Raw genomic sequence first — 26,158 nt, 5'->3', positions numbered from 1 at the left:
GCAAAGACGAAGGCTTTATTTGGAAGCGAAACAAAAAGTATGAAGCTGTTATTTGCAAGACCAGAACACCGCTCCTGGTTCACGGCATGCCCTTCTCAAGTTTGATGAGTTCCAGGATGCCATCCTGCATTTCCTTGACGGCCTGGTACTCTGTCAGTCCCAAGCGGCGTTTGTTCGAGATGTCGTACACTCCACCCTCACTTTCCGTGTGCTCTCCTCTGGTGCCTGGAATGTGAGCGGTTATTGGGAAGCGCACTTACTGATAAACCGGAACATAGATGACGACTGTTCCCTTAAAAAGTACGGGTAAAATCTCCTCTCGTTTATGCAGCGGCCTATTTAGGACATTGTGAATCGTCGTCTGGCCAAGTCAAGGTCTGTGGTCGACATATATTGCAGATTATACGGTAGCCGTTTAACTGCCAAGATACAAAAACATTTTTTTCTGTTGCTTTAATTCTTCTGCATGATGCACAAATACATACCAAATAAAACGTAGAAGCGTTTCTCCATAAGCTAAGCGTGATGCAGTAGGTCAGCAATATTATTGAGCTGCCAGCTACAGATGAATGTATTGTGCTAGACTGGTGTTTTGTGTTTGGCTATTAAAGCCAGAAGCGCACCATTCCTTGCGATAGCAATCATATGGACACTTCAGGCGAATTCCCGCCATCACCGTCGGCATTGCCGTGATGCTCCTTATAAAGTTCAAGTGCGATAGTATCGCGCCTGCGTGCCGTATGCTGTGGGTGCGAGGGTGAGCCGAGGATGGTTACTCGATCTCGCGTGCGCAGGAGAGAAAGGCGGGGCGCGAAAGATGAAAGTGCGCCATCTTCCATCGCATACAGCGGGGCGTTCTACTACGGCGGCGGCTGCGTATAACGCGACTGAGCGCGGCCGCGCGGGCCCAATCTTGAAAGCGATTTGCGATGGGTACAGAGTCTAGGACAATCGAGGACTGTTAGCTTCGTGTGCGCTGTGTTCTCGCTCTTTAGTTCGCTTTGAAGCGACACGCAACACGAAGGCCAATGCGCCCGCCGCTGCTGGCGCTCTTCCTCATGTCAGCGTTATGACAGCGACTATCCGCGGCCATCGAGAGACATGTGTTCCTGTTTGCGTGTGCGCGCGTGACATCATGCTCAATAATTTAATAGGCGTATGTTTACGAGTTTATACGGCCCATAAGACTACTATCCTTGCTGTGCACAGCTTTCTAATAATTGCCTATTCCCCCGTCAATGCTTCCCCTGTCGGCGAAACTGTGACGTTTCCAGCTACACTATAACGTGGAAAAGTAAAGAAATAGTTGTTCATACTCTTCAAGCACGGACACGTATTCCATCTAGAATGTTTGAAACGAGAAGCGCCTCTGTGTGCCAAAGGTCACAGTGGCCTCTCTGCTACATACCGGCTGGAGGGGAACTGAAGGATTACTCTGCTGCCCCGACTACACTACGTACCACAACTTTTTTGGACATAGGAGACTAGCAAATTCTGTTTTGTTTTATGTGATGAGTTTTGTATGATGAGTTTGATGAGGCGCTTTTCTTGCAATAATGTTTAGGTGGCAGCGTCGACGACAGCCTCAGGGAATTAGACAATATCACACGTTGCTATATGCATCAGGATCTTCACATCTTGCTGGCCATTGTAAACACTGGTGTTTAGAAACACTCATTTTCTGATATCGAGATCGACTAAGTCTTGAGCTCGTAGAATTATGTCTTATCAAGAAATGGTACGAACCGTGCGTTAGTTCAGCCAGAATAATTTTGCACAATCAGTCCTCCTAACTCGATAATTAGCATTTCACTTCAGTTTGCGTTTATATTGTTCGCCACTTTCTGTCACTGTGGTTCCGTTAATTTAACCTGTGTCTAAGCTCTGCTGCGAGTGGGCATGAAAATCGTGTAACTGCCTATGTAGTTTTCCGTTCAATAAAGGTGCTCCGTTGTGGAGAAAAATATAGGCGCTGTCCTGTCTGCTTTGCTATAAAATTTTGCCGGTGTTCCACCCACTGTGCTTATTTAGTGGCTATAGTGTTGGGCTGCTGAGCGCGAGGTCGCGAGATCGAGTCCCGGCCACGGCGGTCGCATTTCGATGGGGGCGAAATACGAAAACACCCGTGTACTTAGATTTAGGTGCAGTTTAAGGAACCCTAGCTGGTTAAAATTTCCGGAGTCCCTCACTACGGCGTGCCTCATAATCAGAAAAAGGCTTCGGCACGTAAAACACCATGCTTTAGTTTAATTTTTTGTCAGTGTTCCAGTGCGCTTCAAGATCTATTCAACATGAAATTTAACGACTAGCCCGACTACCCAACTAGCCTTCGTGCCTTTCCCCTTTGTGGTTCTCCGTGGCATCATCAGCAACGGGGATTAATACAAAACCTTAGCAGTTTGGCGTAGTTGAAGTAGTATAAGTTGCAGTCCAGTGAGTGAGAAGCATGGCTCCGAAGCGGCCCACTGATTCCGCGCCAAACGGCTTGAGATATCCTGCCAGAGGACAACTTCGAAGCAATCGATGAATGTGATATGGCATACACAGAGAAGTAACAGGTTAGTGCAATGAATGTATGAACGTGACCGTGAATAAAGACACATAGAATGTACACAGAGTCCCTCGTTTACTGCAAGCACCTTTGGGTTATTCAAAGGGATATAGGCGAACACTGTGGCCATTCCACTGGGGCGCAATGTACAACATCGTATGTGCAGTGGGCTGACCACAAGGCTTTCGCCAAGCACACTTTAGAATTTCCAAAGTGTCTTCGGTAATTTCTGCGCAGGCACTTGCGCTTAAAAGAGCACACCAGCGGAAGCACCTCTGTACCGCTATTTACACAATCAAAGCCCGGATGACCAATGACAGCCACGTGTTTCCAATTGCATGTGCAGAAGACCTTGGTATCATCCACTAGATAAGCTGTCGTTTCTCCTTTTAAACCGACCTTAAATCACTATGGCTATCTACACATGCCAAGAAATGACAGATCTGCTACACGAAAAGTCACCAGCCTTATCTCTTCAGCACTAAACATTCGTAGTCATTGAAAACACCATGACGATCCTGTTCAGTTCCTATCTTTACCTGATCATTCATTCTCATCATATGTTTGTCTGAAACATGGTTATCTGGCAATAAAAGCAACTTGTATGGATAACCAGGTTATGGTTCTGAATATCGTAATTGCGAATTGTGTCGCGATGGTGGAAGTGCCATACTTGTAAACTCGTTCTTAACATACACGCGTCATCTTGATATCACATTTAAAAATATTCCCTGTGAATCTGTTTGGCTCGAATTTAACCATAGTGTTATACCAATTAACAGTCGTAACACCATCGTATCCTCCATTTATCCGTTACCTTCCCCTTCGTATCCAGAATTTCGCAGTCAGTTAAGCAAAATTCTTAATACCTTGGCAGTAGAAGATAAGAACATTGTTATATCTGGTGATATTAACTTTAACATCATCAATCCTGATAGTGCATCATGTTTAGAGTTCATTCCGCGTTTATACAGCTTTGGCTTTTCTTCGCATATTTCACCTCCAAGTAGGAACCATTCACTAGGCTCCAGTACACTAATAGGTCATATTATCTTGATAATTTCATGTGATCGCATTGCAGAAGTGGTAGATCATTGCATCACAGACCTTAATCCTACTTTTTTAACCTTAGGCTTTAAATATATACGGAGTAATAATACATTGACAAAGCGGCAAATGACTCCGTCCAAATTTGCGCAGTTAATTTGTGTTAGAAGAATTCAGCAGAAAAAGCCTTTGTGTCGTTCTAGGAAACAATAGCTACGGGCATAGAAAACTGCACCACTTGCACTACTGTGGCGAATTGGTTTTGTTCACCTAGAGATCAATGGATTACTAACTCAATATTAAAGTCCGCTAATAGAAAGAATAACCTTCGTACTAAACTAAAGCCGCAGCCTTTTAACCTTAAATTAAAATCCCGCTTTCAGAAACATTCTGCAACATTATCTTCTTCATTAAGGCGCGCTGAGCGCAATTACTATCAGGATCTTATTGTAAAAACAGAAGCGACCCGACGTGCTGTTGTAAAATTATTAAAGACTTTCTCAACAAAAATGATTGCTCTGAAACCACAATAAAAATAAAGCAACGCGCCGAAATATATACTGATCCTCTTAGAATAGCTAACGCATTTAGTGAGCATTACCGCGCGTCTACAGATACGCACCAGCCGGCGGTTCTTTAACCTGGGTCATCCGAGGCATAGCCGTAGAGGACTCCCCGGAGGAGATAGCCAAAAACATCGTGAACCCGTGCAACCTCCTAGCGGTGGAGGCGCACAAAATCGGCAATACAACCACGGTGATAGTACTCTTCGCAGGACAGAAAGTACCGAACTACGTCAAGTATGGCTCGATATTAGTCAGGTGCGGGCTTTACCGCAAGCACTTTGACGTGTGCAGGCAATGCGGCAAGGTCGGCCATAGAAGAGACGTATGCCCGAATCCCAACACCAGAGTGTGCTTCGGCTGCGGAATCGTGAACCCCAGCGAGGATCACAAACACGAATGCAAGCCCAAGTGCAAGCTCTGCGGGGGACAGTATCCAACGGGCGAGAGGGAATGCAAAAACAAGTACAAGATGCGTACGTGGTCAAAAAACGGCAATGGGAACGCAAGATGAAAGCCATGCAGCAACAACCGGATCCGGAAAGCTTTCCGCCGCTGCGAGCGCCGTCTGCCGAGAGACCCCGCGGGGAATCGAGGCAGCGCGACAGCAGCCGCAAGAGGGACCACAGCAAGGGAGGCAGGAGCGCCAGCCGCCACAGACCGTCGCAGTCGAGGGAGAGAGTCGCCTGGGCCGACGCAGTCAAGGCAAACATAGCAGATAAGAGACAACCACCAGCGCGAAACGCCGCGAAGAAGATCCAAGAAGAGAACGGGGTGGTAAAAGCCCTGAGAGACGAGAACGAGATGCTAAAGCGGAGAATCGCCGAACAGGACGCAACCATCATGGAAATCAACGAGAAGCTAACGACATTAATTGGGTTGCAGCAACAGCAGCAGCTGCTGCCGAAGCCCGCACAAGAGAGGAAACAAGAAGAGATAACCGAGGATGAACCAGAGGTCGAGGTGGACCCGAGAGCCACGAAAGAGGCAGGACCGGCTCCCAAGAGGAGAGCCATAGAGGGCGCCAAGGAACGAAAGATAATGGAGAGAATCGAAAAACAGGACGACAGACTCGACCGTCTTGAGGCGACCAGCAAGGTAACCAACGAACGCCTCACTACGCTCGCGCAAACAGTTCAGCAGATGACAACGAACATACAAAGCACGATCCAGAACATGATGGCGCAGATGCAAGCACAGCTGCAGACGCAGATACAGGCACAAATACAAGGCATGGAAGCACAGATCATCGCCAAACTGCAGCAATCATGGACGGGACAGCACGTACAGCAGCATCCACAGCACCAGTGAGAGACCTCTTGGTCTGGCACTGCAGCTGCAACGGCTTTACCGGCAAGAGAGCGGTGCTGCAGCAACACTTGCAGCAACTAACGAGGAAACCAGACGTCATAATGATTCAAGAAACACACAGCGAAGAGACGCCGAGGTTACCTGGCTATCGGTCGCACGACAGCCCGCCGAGCAAAAGGAACACGTCCAAGGGCAAGGGCAGAGGGGTCTGCACCTTCGTTAGGAAAGGGATCACCTTCATGGAACACGAAATGATCGGCAAAAGCGCCATCGAACACTGCACGGTGGAAGTAATCACGGGCAAGAGGAGGGAGAGCACTTTCCTGGTGAACGTCTACAGTAATCCGTCCCACGGACAACAGAAATTCAAGGCACTCTTCCACAAAGCGAGTTCAGTCGCGGGGAGCAATACGCTCGTAGTGTGCGGAGACTTTAACGCTCCAAGCCAAGACTGGGGCTACCACAGAACGACAGTCAAGGGGAGAGAGCTCATGCAAGACGCCACTGACGTGGAACTGAACCTAATCACGGATCCGGCCTTTCCCACCAGGATTGGCACATCGGTTACGAGAGACACCACTCCGGACCTTACTTTCGTCAAAACCGACGGAGGATCGAGAGACGCAAAATGGAGAAACACGGGCCAAGAGCTGGGCAGCGATAACTACATCGTGGAGGTCGTCGTACCGCTCGAACGCCAAGGCAACAGCGGCATAAGGAAGCATCGCATTACGGACTGGGACGCCTTTCGAAAGGCGCTACCCGCGGTGCAACTGGACATTACGGACATCGAGCAATGGGCGGCCAACGTCGTTGAGACGATGGAAGGAGCCACCAAAGAGCTGGAGACGTACGAACGGATAGACAAGATGGACAGTCGGCTGGCCCACCTGATAGAAGCCAAGCAGTCCATAAAGGCGAGGTGGCAGAAGCGACGAACCAACCGCAGTCTAAGGAAGAAGATCGCCGAGCTCAACAGGCAGATCGAGGTCCACTGCAGTGTGCTATGCACCCAACAGTGGAGCGAGGCCTGCAACGAAGCCGACGGACAGATGCACAAGGGCAAGACGTGGAACATGCTGCGGCACCTCCTCGACGAAACCAAGACCAAGGGCCACCAACACAACAACCTGGCCAGAATCCTACTTGGCCAGAAGCCATGATCTTACTGAAGAACGAGATCATCGACGATACGAAGGGCACCCAGGACAACAGAGCCATACTCGGGCTGGACTTGCACAGCGCCTTCGATAAAGTGAGGCACTCGGCTATCCTGGCCCAAGTATCCAGACTAAACATGGGCAGAAGGACATACCAGTACATCAAAGACTTCCTGACGGAACCGACCACCGAAATCTGCGCGGGAGACCTGCAGCTCGAAGAGAAGAAGCTGGGCAGCGTCGGAACTCCGCAGGGCTCGGTGATCTCCCCGCTTCTCTTCAACCTCGTGATGATCGGGGTGGCCAACCGGCTAGAAAGAGTAGCGGGAGTCCGGCACACCATCTACGCCGACGACGTTACGCTATGGGTACCGGGAGGAAGCGACGAACACATCGAGACAACGCTGCAAGAAGCGGTCAACGCCATCGAGGAGCAGTTGGGTGGGTCTGGACTCGTTTGCTCTCCGGCCGAGTCAGAACTGCTGGTGATTCCACCGACAGGAGCGGGCAGGAAAAGAAAGAACATGGAAGTCAAGTACGAGCGGCCCAAGGTCACGGTCAAGACAGCGGGAGGACAAGTAATACCGGAGGTCGAGAAGATTCGAGTGCTCGGGCTGCTCATCCAGCGAAATCGAGTCAACGGTGAAACGGTCAACAAGCTCGCGGGCAAAGCGGCCGCGGCAATGAGACTCATCAAGAGGGTGTCCAATAGAAGAGCGGGGATGAAGGAGGAGAGCCTGACTAGGCTCGTTCAATCCTTCGCAGTTAGCCACATAACGTACGTGGCCGCCTTCCACAACTGGAGGCCGAGCGAACGTAACAAGATAGACGCCACCATACGCAAGGCGTATAAGGCGGCACTCGGCCTCCTCGGGAGCACGAGCACCGAAAAATTCATGGCGCTGGGAGTCCACAACACGCTGGACGAAATAGCCGAAGCACAGAGAACGGCGCAACTCGAGCGTCTCTCTGAAACAAGAACCGGAAGAAAGACACTGCGGGACCTTGGCCTCGAGCCGAGGGAAGGCGAGCAGCAGAAAGACGTACTTATACCGGATAGCATCAACAGAAAGCTCAGGGTCTGCCCGATTCCGAGAAACGTGAACCCGGAGCACAAGGAGCGGAGGTTGGCGAGGGCCAGGGCTCTTGTGGACCTCCACGCCAGAGAAGAAGGCGCCATCTACGTGGACGCGGCGGAGTATCGAGGGAGCAGCGACGCATACGCGGTGGTGGCTGTCGGGGCATCGATGGGTGCAACGAAGACCGCGGCGAGCGTCCGGACTCGAGAGGCACACCGGGCGGAGGAGGTGGCCATCGCCTTGGCCGTCTCCGACCCCGGATGCACTAGTGTTGTGTGACTCTAGAACGGCCGTGAAGAACTACGCCAAGGGTAAGGTATGTAGGGAGGCTGCGCGCATACTGCGCAAGGCCGAAGACATCGGACGCAAAAGCGCTGTGGTGATCAAGTGGTTTCCGGCCCACATGGGCAGTGACGTGTCGAAACGCGGGAACGTGAACCACAACGAGACGGCCAACTCGGCCGCGCGAGGACTAACCAACCGCGCAGCTGCAAGCACGGACGACTGGGAGTGTTGGTCGCGGTGCAGTGCCAAGGACAAGATGACCACCTTCAACGAAATAGTGAAGTGGTACAGACTTAACAGACAGACTATGCCGCCACCTCACCCGGGGCTTACCCGGGGGGAGGCAGTGTTATGCAGGCAATTACATATGGGGTCCCTGCTCACCCCGGTGCTAGCTAAGCACGTGTGTCCGAGCGTGTACGCGAGTCACGTGTGTAGACTGTGCGCTAAGGAGAGAGCCACCGCGGCTCACATCCTCTGGGACTGTAGTGTAAATCCACGAGAAGCCAGTGAGAAGACGACGATCCCGCCGCAGCTAGAGGCTACAACGAGGATCTATGACCAAGATACGCAGCTAAAGGCCGTCCAGCAGGTCTCGGCAGCTCTCGAGAGGCAGCGACCTCGCGAAACCGAGGAGAAGGGGGGCAGCACCCCCAGGAAGGGGGTGGCGGCCCTCTCGGATCCGCGGAAGTAGCGAGGAACCAAGACCTCGAGGAGCACAATGCACGAGACTGACGTAGCGGCCACGTCGCGGTAAAAGCTTGGCCTCCCTGCGTGGAAGGAGCCTAACCGACTCTGCAGGCATATTTACTAAAGTTGTTCTCGCTCTCTCTTATTGATCCTTGTAAAGTAAAACTAATTTCGCATGAAATATCGTAAGTTCTGACACTAATCCTTAACAAACTGTTATCTGCTGGGGTGTTTCCGATCTGTCTTGAAGCTGGTAGACTAGTTCCTGTTTTCAAGAAAGGTGACCAGACTTCAGTTGCGAATTACAGACCATTTTGTATGCTTCCTTTTTTTTGGTAAAGTGATTGAAAAGCTATTCCACACTCGATTAATGCGATACTTAAAGAAATATAACCTTTTGTCTCCTCAGCAATTCGGATTTCGCCAAGGATATTCCGCAGAACTGGCACTTATTACTTTAACAGAAGAAATGAAGCAAGCTATTGACAGAGGTGTAATTGTGGGTTCTGTATTCATCCATCTGACGAAGACATTCGACACGATAAACCTTCGCATACTACTTGTTCAACTTCAATCATTTGGTATATCTGGTCCTCCAATAAACGTTATTACAGGCTACTTGAGTAAGCGGTCTCAAATGGTACAGATTAACGGCCATTTCTCATTATCCAAGCTAATTAGCGTAGGAGTCCTACAGGTATCAATTTGAGGCCCACTTTTATTTTTTTTATGTTCATCATTGACCTATCCACTATTCTTGCTAAGAGCAAATGCATACTTTAGGCTGATGACACGACCGTTTTTACATTCAGTAAGTCAATTGCCACGCTCCAGTCTAACCTTAACACCGACTTAAGCAATATTGCTTTATGGTGCCATAATAATCATCAACAGATTAATCCCACTAAAACCACATTTATGGTGTTCCATTCCCAGCGAAATTCAATCGACGTCCCACCTTCTGTTGACATTGGTGATCATGTCATACAGGTTTGGAAGGAAGCGCAGTTCCTGGGCGTCATCTTTCATGAACAATTTTATTGATACGCCCGATCACTTGGGACAAAGATTGCACTTGGCATCCACATTATCTTCAAGACAAGAACTTTTTTTTTACCTCACATCGTACAATCTTTGTATATTGCTTATGTTCAAAGCCATCTTTCGTATTCTGAATCTTCATCGGCCAATACGTATTCTACGCATATTGAAAGTCTGCAGTGACTTGAGAACTAATCTATAAGACTAATGACTTTCAGCCCATTTGATTTGTCCTGCAGGTCACTGTTTTCTGAACATTCTCCCATTACCACAATTATTCCGCCAGAAACTATTCATAATAGCATATAGGCTCATCACACACGACCTCTTCATTGAATGTATTGGTCCTGAACACATTACTAACAACAGTACCCGGTTTTGCCTACGCAATAATCTTCTTTTACCTGCCGTAGCGGCGTATTATGGCAAATTCCGAGCCCTCTTCTCTGGCATAGCAATATGGAATTCATTACCTTTCGAAATGAAATACTCACACAACGTTCACACATTCTCCACCCGCACCAATAAATATTTCATTCAATAATTAACCGACTCACCTTAATTTCTTAATTAACTGTCAGTTTGTGTGTCATTTTGTTGCCTACCCTTTGTTTCTGTATCAGTAAATAATATTATTGGCAATGAAACGAGCTTCGCCTCTCATGTTGGGTTGATTATTCTTGTTAATATCGGATGTTATTCTGCTTCTTCACATGTTTTCCATTATTTTTATGTTTTTTGAATAATTAGCATTAACATTAACTTATGTATCCAATTTACTGTTATAGATAATCAACTTGCCGAATTATTATTCTTATTGTTTAAAATACCGTGCTTATTTGCTGTTTTTGTTTAATAACCCTATTTATGAAATCATAGGAGGTCCCCCTGGCAGGTTTTTTTCAGTACTCTGGGACCTCCTGCTGTAATACTATTACCATGCAACCCGAGCACGATTGCTGCAATAAACCTGACTTGCTTAAGAAAATATGCGCGCAGTCATGCTGTGCGTCCTCATAAGGGCGCTTTGGCCATTCTCAAGCGCACCTCGAACTTGCAAGTTGTACTTGGCGGCGGTGGAGTCGAGGAAAGCCTTGTCGGAGGCCAACTTGGGCAGCTTGATGTGCACACTGGCTCGGATAGTGGTGCCCAGGTTCGTGGGGCAGAAGGTCAGGTAGCCCAGGCGGCTGTCGCGGGAGAAACGGAGCTTCTTGCCGAGGATCTGCACCCCTCGCACCATGCGGCCGTACACCTGGACACGTAACGTTGGAAATCGTCCCTATAATTTACTGTACATGAGGACCCGATCGGCGATATTTCGAAGAAGATGAATGAATGAAAAGAAAGAAAAGAAAGGTGAGCGATCCATTTAACAAGAATCAGTATTGTTAGAGATGTAGAGGAAGGAAACAGGCGAAAACCAACAACAGAAACGTTTGGACAGTCGTTTTCCATTTGCAGTACAGGGAAAGCTACCGGAGGCGTCAATAAAGTAAACCTCAAATAATATTAGACACAGCGAGTAACAAGATTACGTATAGTTATCAGTTATGTATTCTTTAGCATAACGCTCGACAAGGACTGGCTCTGGTAAACTCTTCCAGGCTTCGACAACGTTGGGGAGGAATTCGCTGAACGTAGTGCTTTTGTCATAAAGACGACCACAGTTCGTTGAGTTCAACATGCGACGAGAGGTGAGATTAGGGAGAATTAGTATTTAGCCATGGAAGTGAGGAAAATCGTGATATAATTCAAAAACAAACACTCTTCCGAGATTTGTGGTCTAAAAGCTAGAAACTAAACATATCGCGATTATGTTATGTCACCTATCTTACATTATTTACTGACGTAATAGAACGCGATGGACGTGGCGGCGTGAGTCTGGGTGTATACCAGAATATTAATTAGGTAAGCTTGATGGGGACTCCATGTGGACCATGCCTGCTGTAATTTAGTGCGAACAAATGAGGATATCCAATAATTGTGAGCACTTCTTTGAAAACGTTGACACAAACTTTCCTAACGTATGAAGCATTTCAGTCTAAAGGTTCGCGCACCACTCCTAAAAGTACGGACGTCTTACAATCCGTACAGTTGTGTGTTCTCATCCGCGAGTCAAGAGACAAGCACAACGTTTCCTACGAAGTAAGCTCTCTCGTATATTATTTACCTTAACTAACCCTCACACAGTGGTAACACTACAAATCTCGTTAACTGCTCCAGGAGGCGTGAGAATGGATGGGCGAAGGCGCGAAATAAACGAACCTCCCAACCCCAGTTAGTATGCGCGCCAAAAGCCGTCGTTACAAGCGCTGATGTGGCAACCACTCAGACAAAATGTGATTTTGTGAAATCCAATATCTCGGCTTTATAGGTGCATAAGTGCCAAACTTCTCACATTACATTTGCGAAGAGTGGCGCTTGCCTCTTAGAACTGAGATTCCGAGACTACGTTTACATTATTACGCTCAACGTAGCCTATTTGAAAACAGGGGCGCAATACCATAAAGCTATTTCAAACTTTTGTAGTGCATTTCTGCAATCAAACCTCCACGATTGATCAAAAACTTTCGTGCCACCTTCACTTTGCCTGTCTGTCACGCGACGTTGCGAAAACAGCGAAAACTTCACATCAGAAATGACGTGTACACTCTGATTATACACGATTTGACCGTACCAAAGGAAAAGATTTCTGAGCGATTCTACGCCTTACTGACAATTACCCTTCCGCAAGTTGGTTATGTTTTCGGACTGCGCCCACTTTGCCTGTGAGTCATGCAACGGCACAAGACCTCGAATACTCACCGCTTCAAAGTGACGTGTACCCCTTAAAGATGCATTAATATACCGAACAAAGCAGATTTTTTTATACAGCCGGAGGCTGCCCCGTTCTGAAAGGAATAGAGGATGTCTGCGCACCGATCGTTCTGGCACTCGGTATTCTGACATTCCAGGGAGAGTATATTTATTTGAATGCAAAAAAAAACTTATGTTGGGCAACATAACATTGTCGACCTTTTTCGGCATATATACAAGATCCCTATGCCGATACGCGTCCGCTGAAGATCGGTTTCAGCGCCATTCTAAATTTCCGGTTGCATGCCACCATCATTTTCGACTAGCCACAACAAACTAAGAAGGAAAAGCGGCCCGATAGCACATGCCAGCACCACCCTCCTCATCAGGTTGATACTTACGCAGCGCATCTTGAACTAACGCCCCGCCTCTCTGATTTCAACTTCATACAAACTTCTTGATCACAGTATGCATAGCACATTTCTGAGTTCATTTCAAAGTATAGGGTAGTATCACGTAATCAGCAATGGTTCAGAAAAGGGTCTTTTACGTGCACTCAATCCGTAACTTCGATTTCCCAAATTTCCTAAGTCAATAAATTCAGGTAAACAGGTTCATTCAATCCTCATAGATTTCGCCAAATCACTTCAGAGGAGGTTTCCACAAAAAGTTACTCCATACTCTTCACATTATTGATGGATAATACCAAAATTATAAAGTGACTTTTAGCTATCTTTCAAACCGGTAACAATACGTTTCGTTCAACAATCATTCCTCACGAAAGCTTCCTGTTGACTCTGGCGTTCTCCACGGTTTTGTACTCGGATCCCTCTTGTTTCTTCTGTTTATTAATGATATTCATCATGTCATTCCGGTGCAAATTAAATTGTACGGCAGATGATTGCGTTATGTATTCAAACATAGATTGTGAGAATGACCAGCTACGTTTAAATCAACATTTGCAAATATTATCAAACCCTGTAATGCATGCCAGATGGCTAACAACTTTAATAAAGTAGTTATTATGAAAATCTCAAGCAAGCGTAGTCCTCTGCACTTCCAGTAATCAGCACGCAAAGTCTTCCTCTCTGAGGTCGAGCACATAAAATATCTTCGTATTTTGATTTCAAGTGATCTGAGACGGAACAAGCACATCAATTCTGCACAGAATTCTGCTAAGCAAAAGCTTTTCTCCTTCACTGTCGGGTTCGAGGCGGAGTACTCCTAAAGTTCTCTTGCATTTAACCCATTGGTACAGCCTACATTACACTACGCTTCTCGGACTTGGCATCCTTATAATAAAACGAACATTGATAGAATGGAAAGTATTCAAAAGCGGGTAGTTCCATATATATGTGTGTGTGTGTGTGTGTGTGCGTGTGTGTGCGTGTGTGTGTGTGTGTGTGTGTGTGTGTGCGTGTGCGTGTGTGTGTGTGTGTGCGTGTGCGTGTGCGTGTGCGTGTGCGTGTGCGTGTGCGTGTGCGTGTGCGTGTGTGTGTGTGTGTGCGTGCGTGTGCGTGCGTGTGCGTGTGTGTGTGCGTGCGTGTGCGTGCGTGTGCGTGCCCCGTTTCATACATCAGGTGCCACGCTGTGGAACCTTTGCAAGAAGTCCGGTCATCAAAATTTATCACTCCGCGCGTTCCCGTCTATGCTTCGCTGTGTGCCAGGCGGCGCTTGCTCGCGCGAGGATGCACATGAGGCTGCCGCGACGGCTAACGAAAAGCAACAACGAAACGCAAGTTGATTTAAAACAACGTGTTATCAACCTTATTAGTACATGGTGTGTTTGTTTCGAAGAGCAAATTCTTTCTTTTCTTCATTCAAAACAGCTTATATAAAGAAAAGTTTCACGAAAATCGGATCAAGAAACACCGAGCTCTTTCTAAGTGCGAACGCAGCCACTGCAAGAAGTATCTCTAGCTTTCCCAGCGTTGCACCTGATGTTTGTAACGGAGTACAGCAGCTTTCGGACGGACGTCGATTACGGCCTTGCTAAATAGAATTAAGCGGCAACCATAAGTCAGAGTAATCGTCTGTTCAAAATAAAATTCCTGTTTCAACTAATTACATTCCATTACAGCCTTGTTATGCTACTAAGCAAAGGCACTAATCAAGCAAAGACAAGCAAAGCTAAGGAAAGATACACTAATAACCACGCCCTTCACCAACCGCATTAACTTTTTCAAATACTCTTTCTTCCCCAGGAAAATAACTAAGTGGAATCGACTATCAAATTATGTGGCGTCACAGCCTTCCCTGAAATTGTGTATATATCATATTTGCCAATGACCTTTTGTATGTTTGTTTAGCTGTTGTACTTGCACTCGACGCGTATTTTCTACCTTACTATGCCTTGTTTTTGCAAGTGTACCTGTAGGGCGTTTTCTGCCAAACTAGTCATATCAGAAAATTGCATCATCACCACTCTGCGAAAATCAAATCCCATTCTGGGATGGGAGTAGTTGTAAATAAACAATTGAATAAAATTATTATTGTTGTTATTAGTAGCATAATAGTAGTAATAACTTAGTATTATTCAATCACTCTTATTGTAAAAGCACTTCACAAAGCTCACCTCCTTCAGGTTCCCGCCCATCTGCATGGAGATGATGCGCAGGTGGTCCTCCTCGTTGACCCACACCAGGAACGACTTCGCGTTGTTGTGGAAAATCCCTCTTCCGGTCGGCCAGTAGCGACAGGCGTTGGCGGCCTGCAGGAAGCGGTCGCCCTCCTTGAACAGGAAGTGATCGTCGATGAGCTGCTGCTGCGTCTCCTTCGTCATGCCGGTCAGCGGGTAGTAGGTGCCCTGGTGCTCGCCGTCCAGCGAGTTGAGCACCTCGACCACTTTGTGCTCCATCTCCTTGTACTGGGACTCCGTCAGGCACGGGTTGAACGGGAAGCCCTGAGAAACATAAGCGCTGGACGTCGCTGAAGGCGCAAGGTGCCGATCCATCTGGCACCCGTTCTCGAGATTGCCCGTTTGTACCACTCACTTTGTAAATCTCGCCCCTTTCGTAAGTATTGGTGCCGACGTCTGAAATTGCGATGCCTCGAGCCTAACGACAGCCCGCGTCAAGCTTAAACCACTTCGTGGAATCAAAAGTGCAAGAATATGACAGGCATTTGGAAACAGTATCGAGATCCTGGTGTATTGTGTAGGGTTGGCTGTGCCGATATAATAATGGAAAACGGAGTTTCTTGACCTCGTGTAGTACATTTGTGCAAATTTTTCTGCTGCGATTTATTTTTCGCATAACTGTTGATACATTCTTTTTATTCCATTTTGATTGCGCGTACTCAGAAAGCCATTTCTGGTGCTGTCACTTATAACTGTTGAAAAGAAAGATAAATCTACAATATATGATTCTGAGACATACGATAGTCGTTCATCTGTCCTTTTTCGCCACCAGTATATTTCTTTTATTTATTGAATACGGGCATCATTAGGAAAAAAATTATGAATTATGTTTGCCATTTTTAGATTAAAGGGGCTGCTTTCACTGGGAAAGATGTTATTACGTAGAAAAATATCCAGTTCTGTCGCTTGCGTAATTATCTTTATTGTGACAGCAATTATACCGATAGGAGAGGTGGCTTCTAGCCGTCGGCACCGCTGTCACAGTATCTTCTCGCAAGCCCAGCCAGTTTGGGGAGATGCTTCAGAGAGGTGCAGTCGGTTCGGCTGCAAAAGCGGCGAAGTGGACGCACCCTCAAGCTCCACTCCATCGGCTCTGGTGTAACCAGGGCTACGTCATCCCTTGCGCTGCTAACATTAACGTTGCGCACTAGTGTTCGTGCTGAATACCTGGAACGTACACTGTTATATGCGGAACGTGAAGGTCAGGCTAAAGTAATGTACTCATTTCTCTGGATTTGTCTGTCTCACCCTCCAGTGTTCCCTTGGTTTGCGCTACCATTCTCTACGGTACACTAATCTCACTGGGAACCCGAACAATGCCGATGGTTCTCGGCCAGCTTCATCTAGGGCACCAACGAGGTGCGACGCTTCTGCTCCGCTGCGGGCATTCCTCACTGCATCAGCGTCGTGGCATGCCTGGTTCGGGCGAGGGTGCTGTTCCTCCTTCGCAGCAGTACAGTTGCCTCTATTATGCGCCGTCGCGCCATGTCTTCGCCGCGTATTTCTGTAAAACACAGTGCGAGGAGCTCGAGCGCCACGGTAAACCTTCCTGTCGCGCTCACTGCTTCGCCTTCGGGGCACAACTGACACTTTCTTTTCCCAGCTTTACTCGGACAGCGTGAAATACGAAGATCGCTGCGCGATTACGGACCCACCCGCCGCGACGCCAGCGGTTCAGTATCCCAGAAAGCATAGGCAAGCAATGCTTCACTTTAAAATTATTTTAATTGTGACTCCACCTATGTATAAGTTACTCTCACCAAAGAACAGCAACAGACTTGCTAGTGACCGGCAACTACGGTTAAGCAGAGCCGAGCTCATCATTCGAGCAACAATCGGACGTCCAATGAAACAAAATTGTGTATTCACGCATGCCGAAGGCGCACATTGGACGATGACGGACGGCGTAGTAGAGGCCACTGGATTCATTTTTACTACCTGGGGTCCACAGGCTGCGCAAAACACGAGCATGTACATTTCTGCATTTGGCTACCGTCGGAATGTGGCGACGGAGACCGTGAGCCCTACGCGCGACAGCCCAAATATGCTATGCCACAACTGTTGAGGTACAAGGGCGTGTAAACCACTAATTTGCCTTCAGTAACTATGTAGGAGTAATGTTTGCCGTGTAATGAACAAGAATAGCACACGGACGAGGCCAGTCAAATAGTCTTTTCGATGCCTGCCGTGCGGCCACTAAGCCAGCCGGATCGCCTGTGCTTGGCGCGAGTGTGAGCATATGGGACTTCCAGCTGTTCCCTCTCTATGTCGCTTGACTGGCAGCTTATGCTTGGCGCTACCTGCAGAACTGTTGAATGCACCCCTCTAGAGTCATAAATATGATCCCGCATTATTTATGTAGCGTGCGCTGTTGCTGAACCAATTGTCCTGGCTCGTTACGAATAGATACAAAATAAACGGTAACAAATGTCTACGTTCCTATAGAGACAAGCTCCACACGCTCACGGTCTTGAACATGCTCGAGCGTGTTGCAAGCTTACCTCCAGCGACCGCCCGCAGCGCGTCCTTGTCGAAATGACGAACTCTCCGTCGGGGTCAACGTTGACCAGCGAGTTGAGGTCCCCGAAGTCCGAAGGCGGGTGCCTGTCGGTAGGCTTGAAGCCCTTGTGGTACTCCTCGATGATGGGGTTGAACAGTTCGGCGAAGATCGTGTACGCCTCGGCGTCAGGCGCGTAGATGCCGATTCCGCTGTCCAGGTTCTCAACACCTGCGTTTGTTTCATGAGGCGCCGCTTTGTAACTTCCCACAGAAGATTTCCGGGCGTGCTCCACTATAGAGGCTAGCAGATCATCATAATGCGTGTTTATCTATAACACGCTGATGAAGTGAGGAAGTACACGGCTCCACTTTTGAGGGAGGGAGCAATTTTCTTTCGAAAATCAAGACTCAGAAGACAATATCTGGGATCATACTGGTATTAAATGTTTACTCATTGCGCTTCACACAGAGTACAGGTCATTATTGCTTCGTGGACATCGGAAAGTGCGCATTCTGTAAGATCAGTGCCATCCTCTCTGTGCCTTGGCAGGCGGAAGTCTAACCCCCGTATGCAAAAATGCAACTTAAGTCGAAGCCCATGCTTGACTTGATTTAGATGACGCCTGGCGTTAACGTGCCCAAAGACGCTCACTGCGTTTCCTTCGGCGGGTTCCGGATAGGCGTCACTCAGATCAAGTCAAGCATGGGCTTCAACTTGAGTTGCATTTCTGAATACGGGGTTGTCTTCAATTATGTAACTCGGCGTCCGCATTGAAGCTGCCACAGTTACGCCATCAGAACGTGGGCACACAACCACCATATGTTTAACTTATTGTCGCTAATACTTATGAAGTCTGGCTCTTCGACTTTTTCGCAGTTTCGTGCAAAACAACACTGCTCATTCAGTAATTACAAAGGGTATGGCTGTTTTAACACGGAATGACATGTGGGGGTATTTTATTTTGTCACTTTTTGCCAAATTTAAATAGCCAGTTTACTTTCCCATTCCTCCGCAACGCGGCATCTGAACTAAGACATAGAACCTCAAAGTTCCTAACTAAGACACCAAACGTCGAAGTTTCCAACTTGGAAACCAAACATCGAAATTCCTGCGATGACAGCACCAGACATAATCCGCCGCGTTCAAAAAATTGGTGAATTTAGTAAGTGATGCGGCTAAGAAATAGATGCGCGGGGACGGGGCTCAGGGTTACGTTAGTTTAAGGTTTTTAGGAGCATTGAAAGAACAGGCAATAGTTAACACCTACACAGGCTGCACTAAGTTTGCTGGCAGGAGGCAGTTTCAAAGCTTATCTGAGTTTCATCTCCCTAAACAAACAGTCAATGCTTCTATGGCAGATTCACATTTTTCTATAATGAGGTGCTCCTTTTGCAGCGAAGTTGTTATCGCGGCAGAAAATTGCTCAAGAACATTCTATGACAGTTTCTGTGGTGTCCTCAAAGAAATATATCAGTTGATATTTTCAAAAAAGGCAAGGAGGTTGCTAGAGGTTGTGTGCAGAAAATATTTCAAGCGTGTGGGATAACAAGCAGTTAAATGAACATTCATAAACCCTAGTCTTGGGCCTATTTAAAAGCGTTATATGGGAAGCTTACAAGGCTTTCCTCCTGCCCTGCTGAACCAGGAAAGGCAGCGCTTCATTTGTACAGAATAGAGGCAATGTTGTGAGTGCCGTGCGCCGAAAGCTTGAGGCGTGTATGTTGGTCACGTGCTTTGAAAATATTGACCTAATACTTGCTATATCTATATTTTACGGGTTAAGCAACGCGTGCTTTATTTTCCCCGGTCTCGTAGGTGCGCTCAACGAAGCATGTTGAAGTAAGAAGCATCTTGTAGGTGATGTACGACATAAGCTAAGACGGCGGAGACTAATCACAGTCTTTGTAGGAAATAGTTATTGCATTGTTTCAGAATTTTAGAGGCGCATTTCACAGACCACGTAGGAAGTTAGCCAAATGCTCTGTAAGGAATCAACGTGTCATGAGGTAGACAATCTGAGTAAATCGAAGACACCTTATGCCTGATGCGCGGGCAGCGTTTAAAAAACGAGTCCCTTGTGACATCTTCGGCCGGTCGTTTGGGAGCACACCATTCTCATGACCAGAGTTTTCTTTGAGTGGTCGAATTAGAGGGGGAGAGAGTGATGGCGAGGAGGAGGACACTTTCTGCAGCCCTTCAGGGAGCATGACTCGGTGCACGTGCTTTGCGTTCGACTGGTCCTTCTTGATCGCTCTCCTCTCGCGTCGAACTCTCTCAGGAGCTCCTAAGCCCTGTCCTCGGAGCAGTCGACGACATAGAGAGCGTTTCCCGCCACGTCGTCATAACACAGCGTCGCCACTGTTGGCGACCACCCGCCTAGCCACCACTTGCTGGCGTCTCCACGGACGTTCGTCCCAATGGCGCGTCCACCGTGTTTCGCATCAGCACCGGGAGCTTAGGCAATACTCGTGGACAACTTTCTGTGGCAATGAAGGGAAGGCTACGGGCGCGTGGCTGCTGCACATGTGTTACTGCGCCAAGTAGTCCGCCAGCGTTTACAGCGCTTCTTGTCGCTCGGAACAAACGCTGAATCGATGCAGCTTCACGCGCGACGGTTTCGCGTTTGCCCAGACGCTGAAGGGAGAAGCCACCAAAATAAGTGAACTTTTACGTTCAGTGGTGTGTTTTGTCTTATTTAACTGTTGCTAACAAGGTGTTTGTTTTCTCTTTCCCAGATTAAACTAACGTGGATGATAACACGGGACTCTTTACAGAAGCGCTCTCCCTTGTGCGCGCTTTGCCTCCGTAGCCTTCCCTTCATTGCCACTGAAAGTTGTCCGCCAGTATAGGCGAAATCTATTGAGTCTCATACAACTGCTACAGGTAAATGTGGCGCAACACTCTAAGAAAAGTTTACACCCTTTGGGGTGTATATTTGCCACACAACAATAATATCCATCTGTCTTGCCCGCATTTCCTTTCCTGAAAACGTTGCACTCGTTACTCTCCTGTCGAAAATGTTCTGTCATGCTGATAACACGCATGTTATTCCTGACTTGGAAGTACCGGGCTCGCAGCGCTAAAGAAAGGAAGAAAGGAAATGTGGGCAAGACAGATGACGGTTATTGTTGTGTAGCAAATATATCCCCCAAAGGGTGCAACTGTCTTTACACTCTAAGAAAAATTTACACCCTTTGGAGTGCCCCTTCTGCCACACAACAATAATCGTTATCTGCCTTGATGCGTTTCGTTTCTTCAAAACGCCGTTCCCGCAACTTTCCTGTCGGGAATGCTATCATGCTGATAATGCGCATGCCGTTCGTTAGTGGAAAGTACCGGTCTCGCAGCGTTAAAGAAAGGAAACGCATCAAGGCAGGTGACGGTCATTGTTGTGTGGCAGAAGGGGCACTCCAAAGGGTGTAAACTATAGAGTGGAGTGTCTACGGGAGCTGCAAGCAGGCCAATTCAGCCAACACTGGAATGATGGGTAGCACATGGATTTGTCTAAGCTTCGTCCTTATGACTTTAAATGGGTTCGAGATTTTAGTGATAATTTTTAAGAAAGTACCGCGTTATACATATTTAAATAAACATTATTAATATTGCCCGACGGCCGGATTCAAACACAGGACCTCTAGCATAAGTGCGCGATACTGAAACCATTACGGCATGAGCGCATGGAAAAGTGGAACCACTGCAATCAGCAGCCATTATGCCTGCTTGCAGTCTTATTGGCCTCTCCATTAAAAAAGGCATAAGGTTGTTTGAAATTTAGGCCAACTTAGGCATATGTAAAGCGTTATAAACAAAGCCACAAGAACGTCTGATGCCCCAAGCGCGAAGATCAGACAAATCCATACACTACCCATCATTCCCACGGTGGCTTAACGATTGCACCGCCAGAGTCCTGTCCAGTCATGGAGGAAGGAAAAAGTATGGAGGGAGCATCGCGCAACGCGACTGAAGCCAAACCTGGTGACCCAGCACGTGGTCGGACGACAAAGTGAGTGGTTGGTTTTGGTGTTCCCATTCTGCAGGCAGAGCCACGGCAGGGCAGCCGAACAAGCGCGCACCAAATAAAAAATACTGGCAAAGCTATTGGGCAACAAACGTCTGAGAAAATCTCGATTCGTGTTCCGTGATCTCGACGCAAGAAGTTCGCCATTCGCTAACTGCATATGCTAGCTTTCTGTTGAATCGCATTAAATACGTGCAATAGAGGCGAATAAATTACGCCGTGTTCCTGAAGCGCATTTGCCAAAGCGCATTTCAAATTATTGGTACCTGTAACCTACACTTCCCTCTGCGAATGCAATACATGAAACTAAATTATGGGCTCTTACGTGCCAAAACAACGATATCACTACGAGGCGCGGCGTATAGTGAGAGACTTCGGATTTATTTTGCCTGCCGGGATTCCTTACCACCCGCCCAAATCTCAAGTGCACGGGCACTTGGCTCACTCTGGCTCCTTGGAAAGGCGGCGGCCGCGGCCCGGATCGCAAGCGCACACTTGGACTCTGCAGAACAATGCCATAGCTACTGGGCTGCTGCGGCGGGTATCGCCAAAGCAGGGCCAAACTAAACAGGAAGAAAGCTTATCTATAGCGCCATATGATAAATACGAATGAACTACTTTAGTGGCCGCTGCGACTACTCTTGTTGGGCCTATAAGACATAACACGGTAATAAATACCGAACATGGGCAGTGCCTATTGCTCAAATTGTGATAACATTATAGAAGACATGTAATTTTGTTTGTTTCTTTTTTTCTGTTTATACGGAGAGCAAGAAGCTAAGGCGAATTTGGGTCAAAACAGAATGGCCCCGTACACCCTCACGCAAAAATACTCTATAGTGGCAGGCAGCTTTCCGCGGTAATGACGAGAAAGCAAGGAGCTAAGGGGGCAAAGCGGGCACAATAAAGTCAAACCTCGTTATAACAAAACGAGATACACCAATACAATGAATGTTGGGAACTAAGTGAAATTTCCCTTGAAATCTTTATAGAGATTCGGGCATTTGAAACCGAGTTTTACCAAAGATGCCATGCCAATAAATTTAACGAAGTACATTTGCCTCCGAAACTAAAAAAAAAAAAACGGGATTCTTGCATAGCGAATATATCCCTTTTAGTATTGGTAATACCGATTAACGATTAATGGATTAATCGAATAAAAGTATTCTGCCAGACGACTAATCATCGTCGATTCCCACCTTTCATCTAATCGAGTTAAGCGACTAGACATGTTCGATTTTTGAGAGTTTAAGGAGTGGTGCGAAAATATTTAGATCGTGCTATACTGGTTGTGCACTACCAGTGATTGTGCGGCTGTGGTAAACCGACTGTCCACTGCTTTAAGGCGAAAGTCTTAAGTGGCTCGTTGTCCTAGCTCACACCTAAAAAACGCGGCTTCTAGTCGAGTGGTACAGAAGATATCATCATCAGTAATGGCTTACACCCCTTTAAAGCCGAAGCTGGAAGGGCGCAGCAGAGTGAAGCGAGTAGTGCATAAATTCACTGAAATCACCCGTGCAACCCACAGAACAGCAAACCAGAAGAAACACCCGAACCATCAATAAAGCATTTCATGCCTCTTCGGAATTACGCCACTGCCGAGGATGCTCGCCAGGCGAGAAACGAGGTGCGGAGCGACAGGGGGGAGCACGGTGTTCGACCGCGAGTGCTGCTTTGCCCTGCTGAGAGGGTGCAGCGTAAAGCCGAAGAGAAACGTCGGTGGCGCGCGTCTGACCACGCTATACGACCGCGTGAAGCCGCAGCTAAGCTTCCAAAAACGAGCCCAAGAAGCCGAACTGCGAAAACACCAGCGCCACGGTGCGAGACGGCCACGAGTGGAGGCCGAAGCCCGCACAAAACGACCTGCCACACGTTTGCTTCACATTGCGGCTCGTTATGTCTTGCAAGAAGTCTGACCCGTCCGATCGTTTAACAGGCTTTCGCCTTCACGTGTGACAGGAGCGTAAAATGCTGCCGAATTTTTTTTTTCTTTTCCGAGTCCCGAGCGATGTCTAGCCGAGCGCTTCCTCTCTCTTACCCCACACCCCACATTCCACCACGCCGCGCGGAGCCGCAGGCTTCAAATGCCTTCGCAGTTCACGGCATAGTGTTGCAACAGAATCTTTGACTGTCGTGTCCCTCCCAGTCCACTAAAGACATGACACAGCGTTCGCGCAGGTTTGGAGCTCGAATTTGAAACAGCGATGGAGTTCGTGTAGATTCCAACAAATGTATAGCTTCTGTTCTATAATCCAATCTCGCATGCTGGCTGTTTGAGCATACGAAGACGACGTCGGTTTCACCCAAACATCCCAGCCAATTGACGTTCCTTCCTTCTCTAGAAAGGGGCATGTAGCTTAAAATCCTAAACCAATCATTTTCTTTTCCCCTGTGCTCATAGCAGTTTCTTGCATGTTTCAGTTGGGATTCACGTTTCACTTTTGCGATTTTTTCTTATTTCTTGTTCAACTGTACTGTACAGAGATTCGCTAGTGCCACGTATCTTCTTTAGTTCTGCTCTATGTGCCACTTTATAACATACGTATATTGTTTTCTTTTTCTTTTCAAAGACTCACTAGTGCGACTCTATTTAGTCTTTAACATAGTAACGATTATTCTTCATCAAACTTCATACGCATTAGTATAGGATTCGACAAAACTAGATACCTTTGGTTCAAGCATATTTAATGTACCTGGAAATAAATTTACTTAATTAATTAAAGGCTTAATAGTCCATGGTTATTCATTATCCGATTAAAAAAGTTAATCAATCATCCCTAATTGTTTTCTGCGGGACTTGGCACTTACTCGATGCATCGCGTCCCAGCGATGAATTTATCCTTTGAGCAACACTGGGGGGCCTTTAACTGCGCATAGCTGCGCATAGCTGTAAGAAGCGGCTCATCACCGCCACTGCACTTTTTCTCCATCACACTGCCGCACAGTTCATGCTGGCGCAGCTAGGCGTGGCCTCCGAGCTTGAACCGATGCAATCTCTGAGGTCACGCCTGCTAAGCAAGCTATTAAAGATGCGGTGCGTCGCGCATGCTGAAGATTCTTTTGCCGTTTTATTAAAAATTTCATCGCATGCGTGGCCGTGGTGTAGCCATTCCGCGGGCCTCCAAGCCGTTTTCTTCTATGGACATTTAATCTTGTGCGCCCCCACTGAGCGTATATTGCAATGAAGCGCAATAATGGATATAATCGAGTAAAAGACATAACGAAGCAATTTCCGCTCCACATTCAACTTCGTAATAACGAGGTTTTACGGTAGACTCTTCTGAAAGAAATGTCATTTTCTCATTCGCGTTAGTTTAACGTACAGAATATAGAACAGAACGCCTTATTTAGAATACAAAATACGATTAAATACGCCAATGAGTGCTCAATTTCACATATTTTCTTGCTTTTCTTTTCCGTGTTGGAGCAAACGTGACACCGTGGCACTTGAAAGCTACGTTGATTCAGTAACTGTCCAAAGAAACTAAAAGCGCTCTCAAATACTGTCGCAATACTGGATGCAATAATGGATGTTTATAAGTCTCCGCCCCCCCCCCCCTCTAGCTTTCTCATCATTGCAGTAGAAAGTTCCCCGCGAATATACATGGGACGTATTCTCGGACGGTCACAGTTCGCGATATCACTTGCAGTTACGCTTAGTTGCTGGTTGAGAAAAACCAGATGAGCTGATTCGCTGGTTGAGCACAACGTCACGCGAAAGCAATCGTCCGAGAATGCGTCTCCATAGCGTGTCTCACGCGATCGGCGAAGCTCAGTCTATCACACGATGGTCCTACAGTGGCCTCGGCTCCAGACGCCAGCAGCGCTCTGAGCGCGTCTCACGACATCGTAGGAGGTCACCCGCCACAGTGAATACGCTAGACGCACGTGATTCTAGCGGCCACGTTAGAGGACTCCCACAGTGTGAAAGTGCGTCCGCGACGGCATGCTAAAGCTACCTATAGCTACGCAAGCCATGCAAAAGCCGCAACGCCAACTACGAAAGTTCACGTGCTTACGCAAACCGCTAGGTCTTCATTGCTCTGACCATCCCCTGTTCTTCGAGCTCACCAGACTGGATGACGTCGAGCAGAGTGGCGCCCATCCGGGTCTTGCGGCTCTTGAGCTTGTAGAAGACCTCCTTGGTCAGGTACTTCTTGAGCAGCGAGTGGCAGTCTTGGGCGTTCTCCAGCTTCGCGAAGCCTTCTTCCAGCTTCATCAAAGTCGCCTTCTCCGCCATGGCTTGGAGGTTGCTCGCCGAGCGTAAGAACCGTAGGCGCGATATTTTCTCACAGCCGCATGGGACGCGCCGAGCGCCAACGTGCGTCCGATTGTTCGCAAAGCAGCAGGAAAATTCCGGAGGCAAGACGCGACCAGGCGCCTGGTAGAGAGGACCGCGGGCGTTGGCTTTTGTCGGTGAACGGCGTGATCTCACGAAGGAAGCGATTGAGTATGTGTTGTAGGCGAGGGCTCCACTGG

General features: G+C 47.6%; 1 protein-coding gene across 1 annotated transcript; it reads right to left on the bottom strand.

Annotated features, from left to right (window-relative positions):
• Positions 1 to 26,158, bottom strand: LOC142579971 (arginine kinase Cal b 2.0101-like). Its single transcript, XM_075690663.1, has 5 exons — positions 25,751 to 26,158; positions 17,663 to 17,889; positions 15,099 to 15,425; positions 10,775 to 10,979; positions 1 to 225 (listed from the first exon to the last, which is right to left on the bottom strand). The coding sequence occupies exons 1-5, from the start codon at positions 25,917 to 25,919 to the stop codon at positions 80 to 82; spliced, it is 1,074 nt and encodes a 357-aa protein (XP_075546778.1). The 5' UTR covers positions 25,920 to 26,158; the 3' UTR covers positions 1 to 79.

The sequence above is a fragment of the Dermacentor variabilis genome, chromosome 4 (assembly GCF_050947875.1).
Source record: "Dermacentor variabilis isolate Ectoservices chromosome 4, ASM5094787v1, whole genome shotgun sequence".
Lineage (NCBI taxonomy): Eukaryota > Metazoa > Arthropoda > Arachnida > Ixodida > Ixodidae > Dermacentor > Dermacentor variabilis.
This window is presented reverse-complemented; position numbering and strand designations above follow the sequence as displayed.

Coding starts and splice junctions, on each gene's coding strand:
- LOC142579971 (XM_075690663.1), bottom strand. CDS start 25,919: ATGGCGGAGAAGGCGACTTTGATGAAGCTGGAAGAAGGCTTCGCGAAG. Junction 17,890..25,750: donor GCTCGACGTCATCCAGTCTG/GTGAGCTCGAAG, acceptor AAACAAACGCAG/GTGTTGAGAACCTGGACAGC. Junction 10,980..15,098: donor TGGGCGGGAACCTGAAGGAG/GTGAGCTTTGTG, acceptor TTACGTGTCCAG/GTGTACGGCCGCATGGTGCG.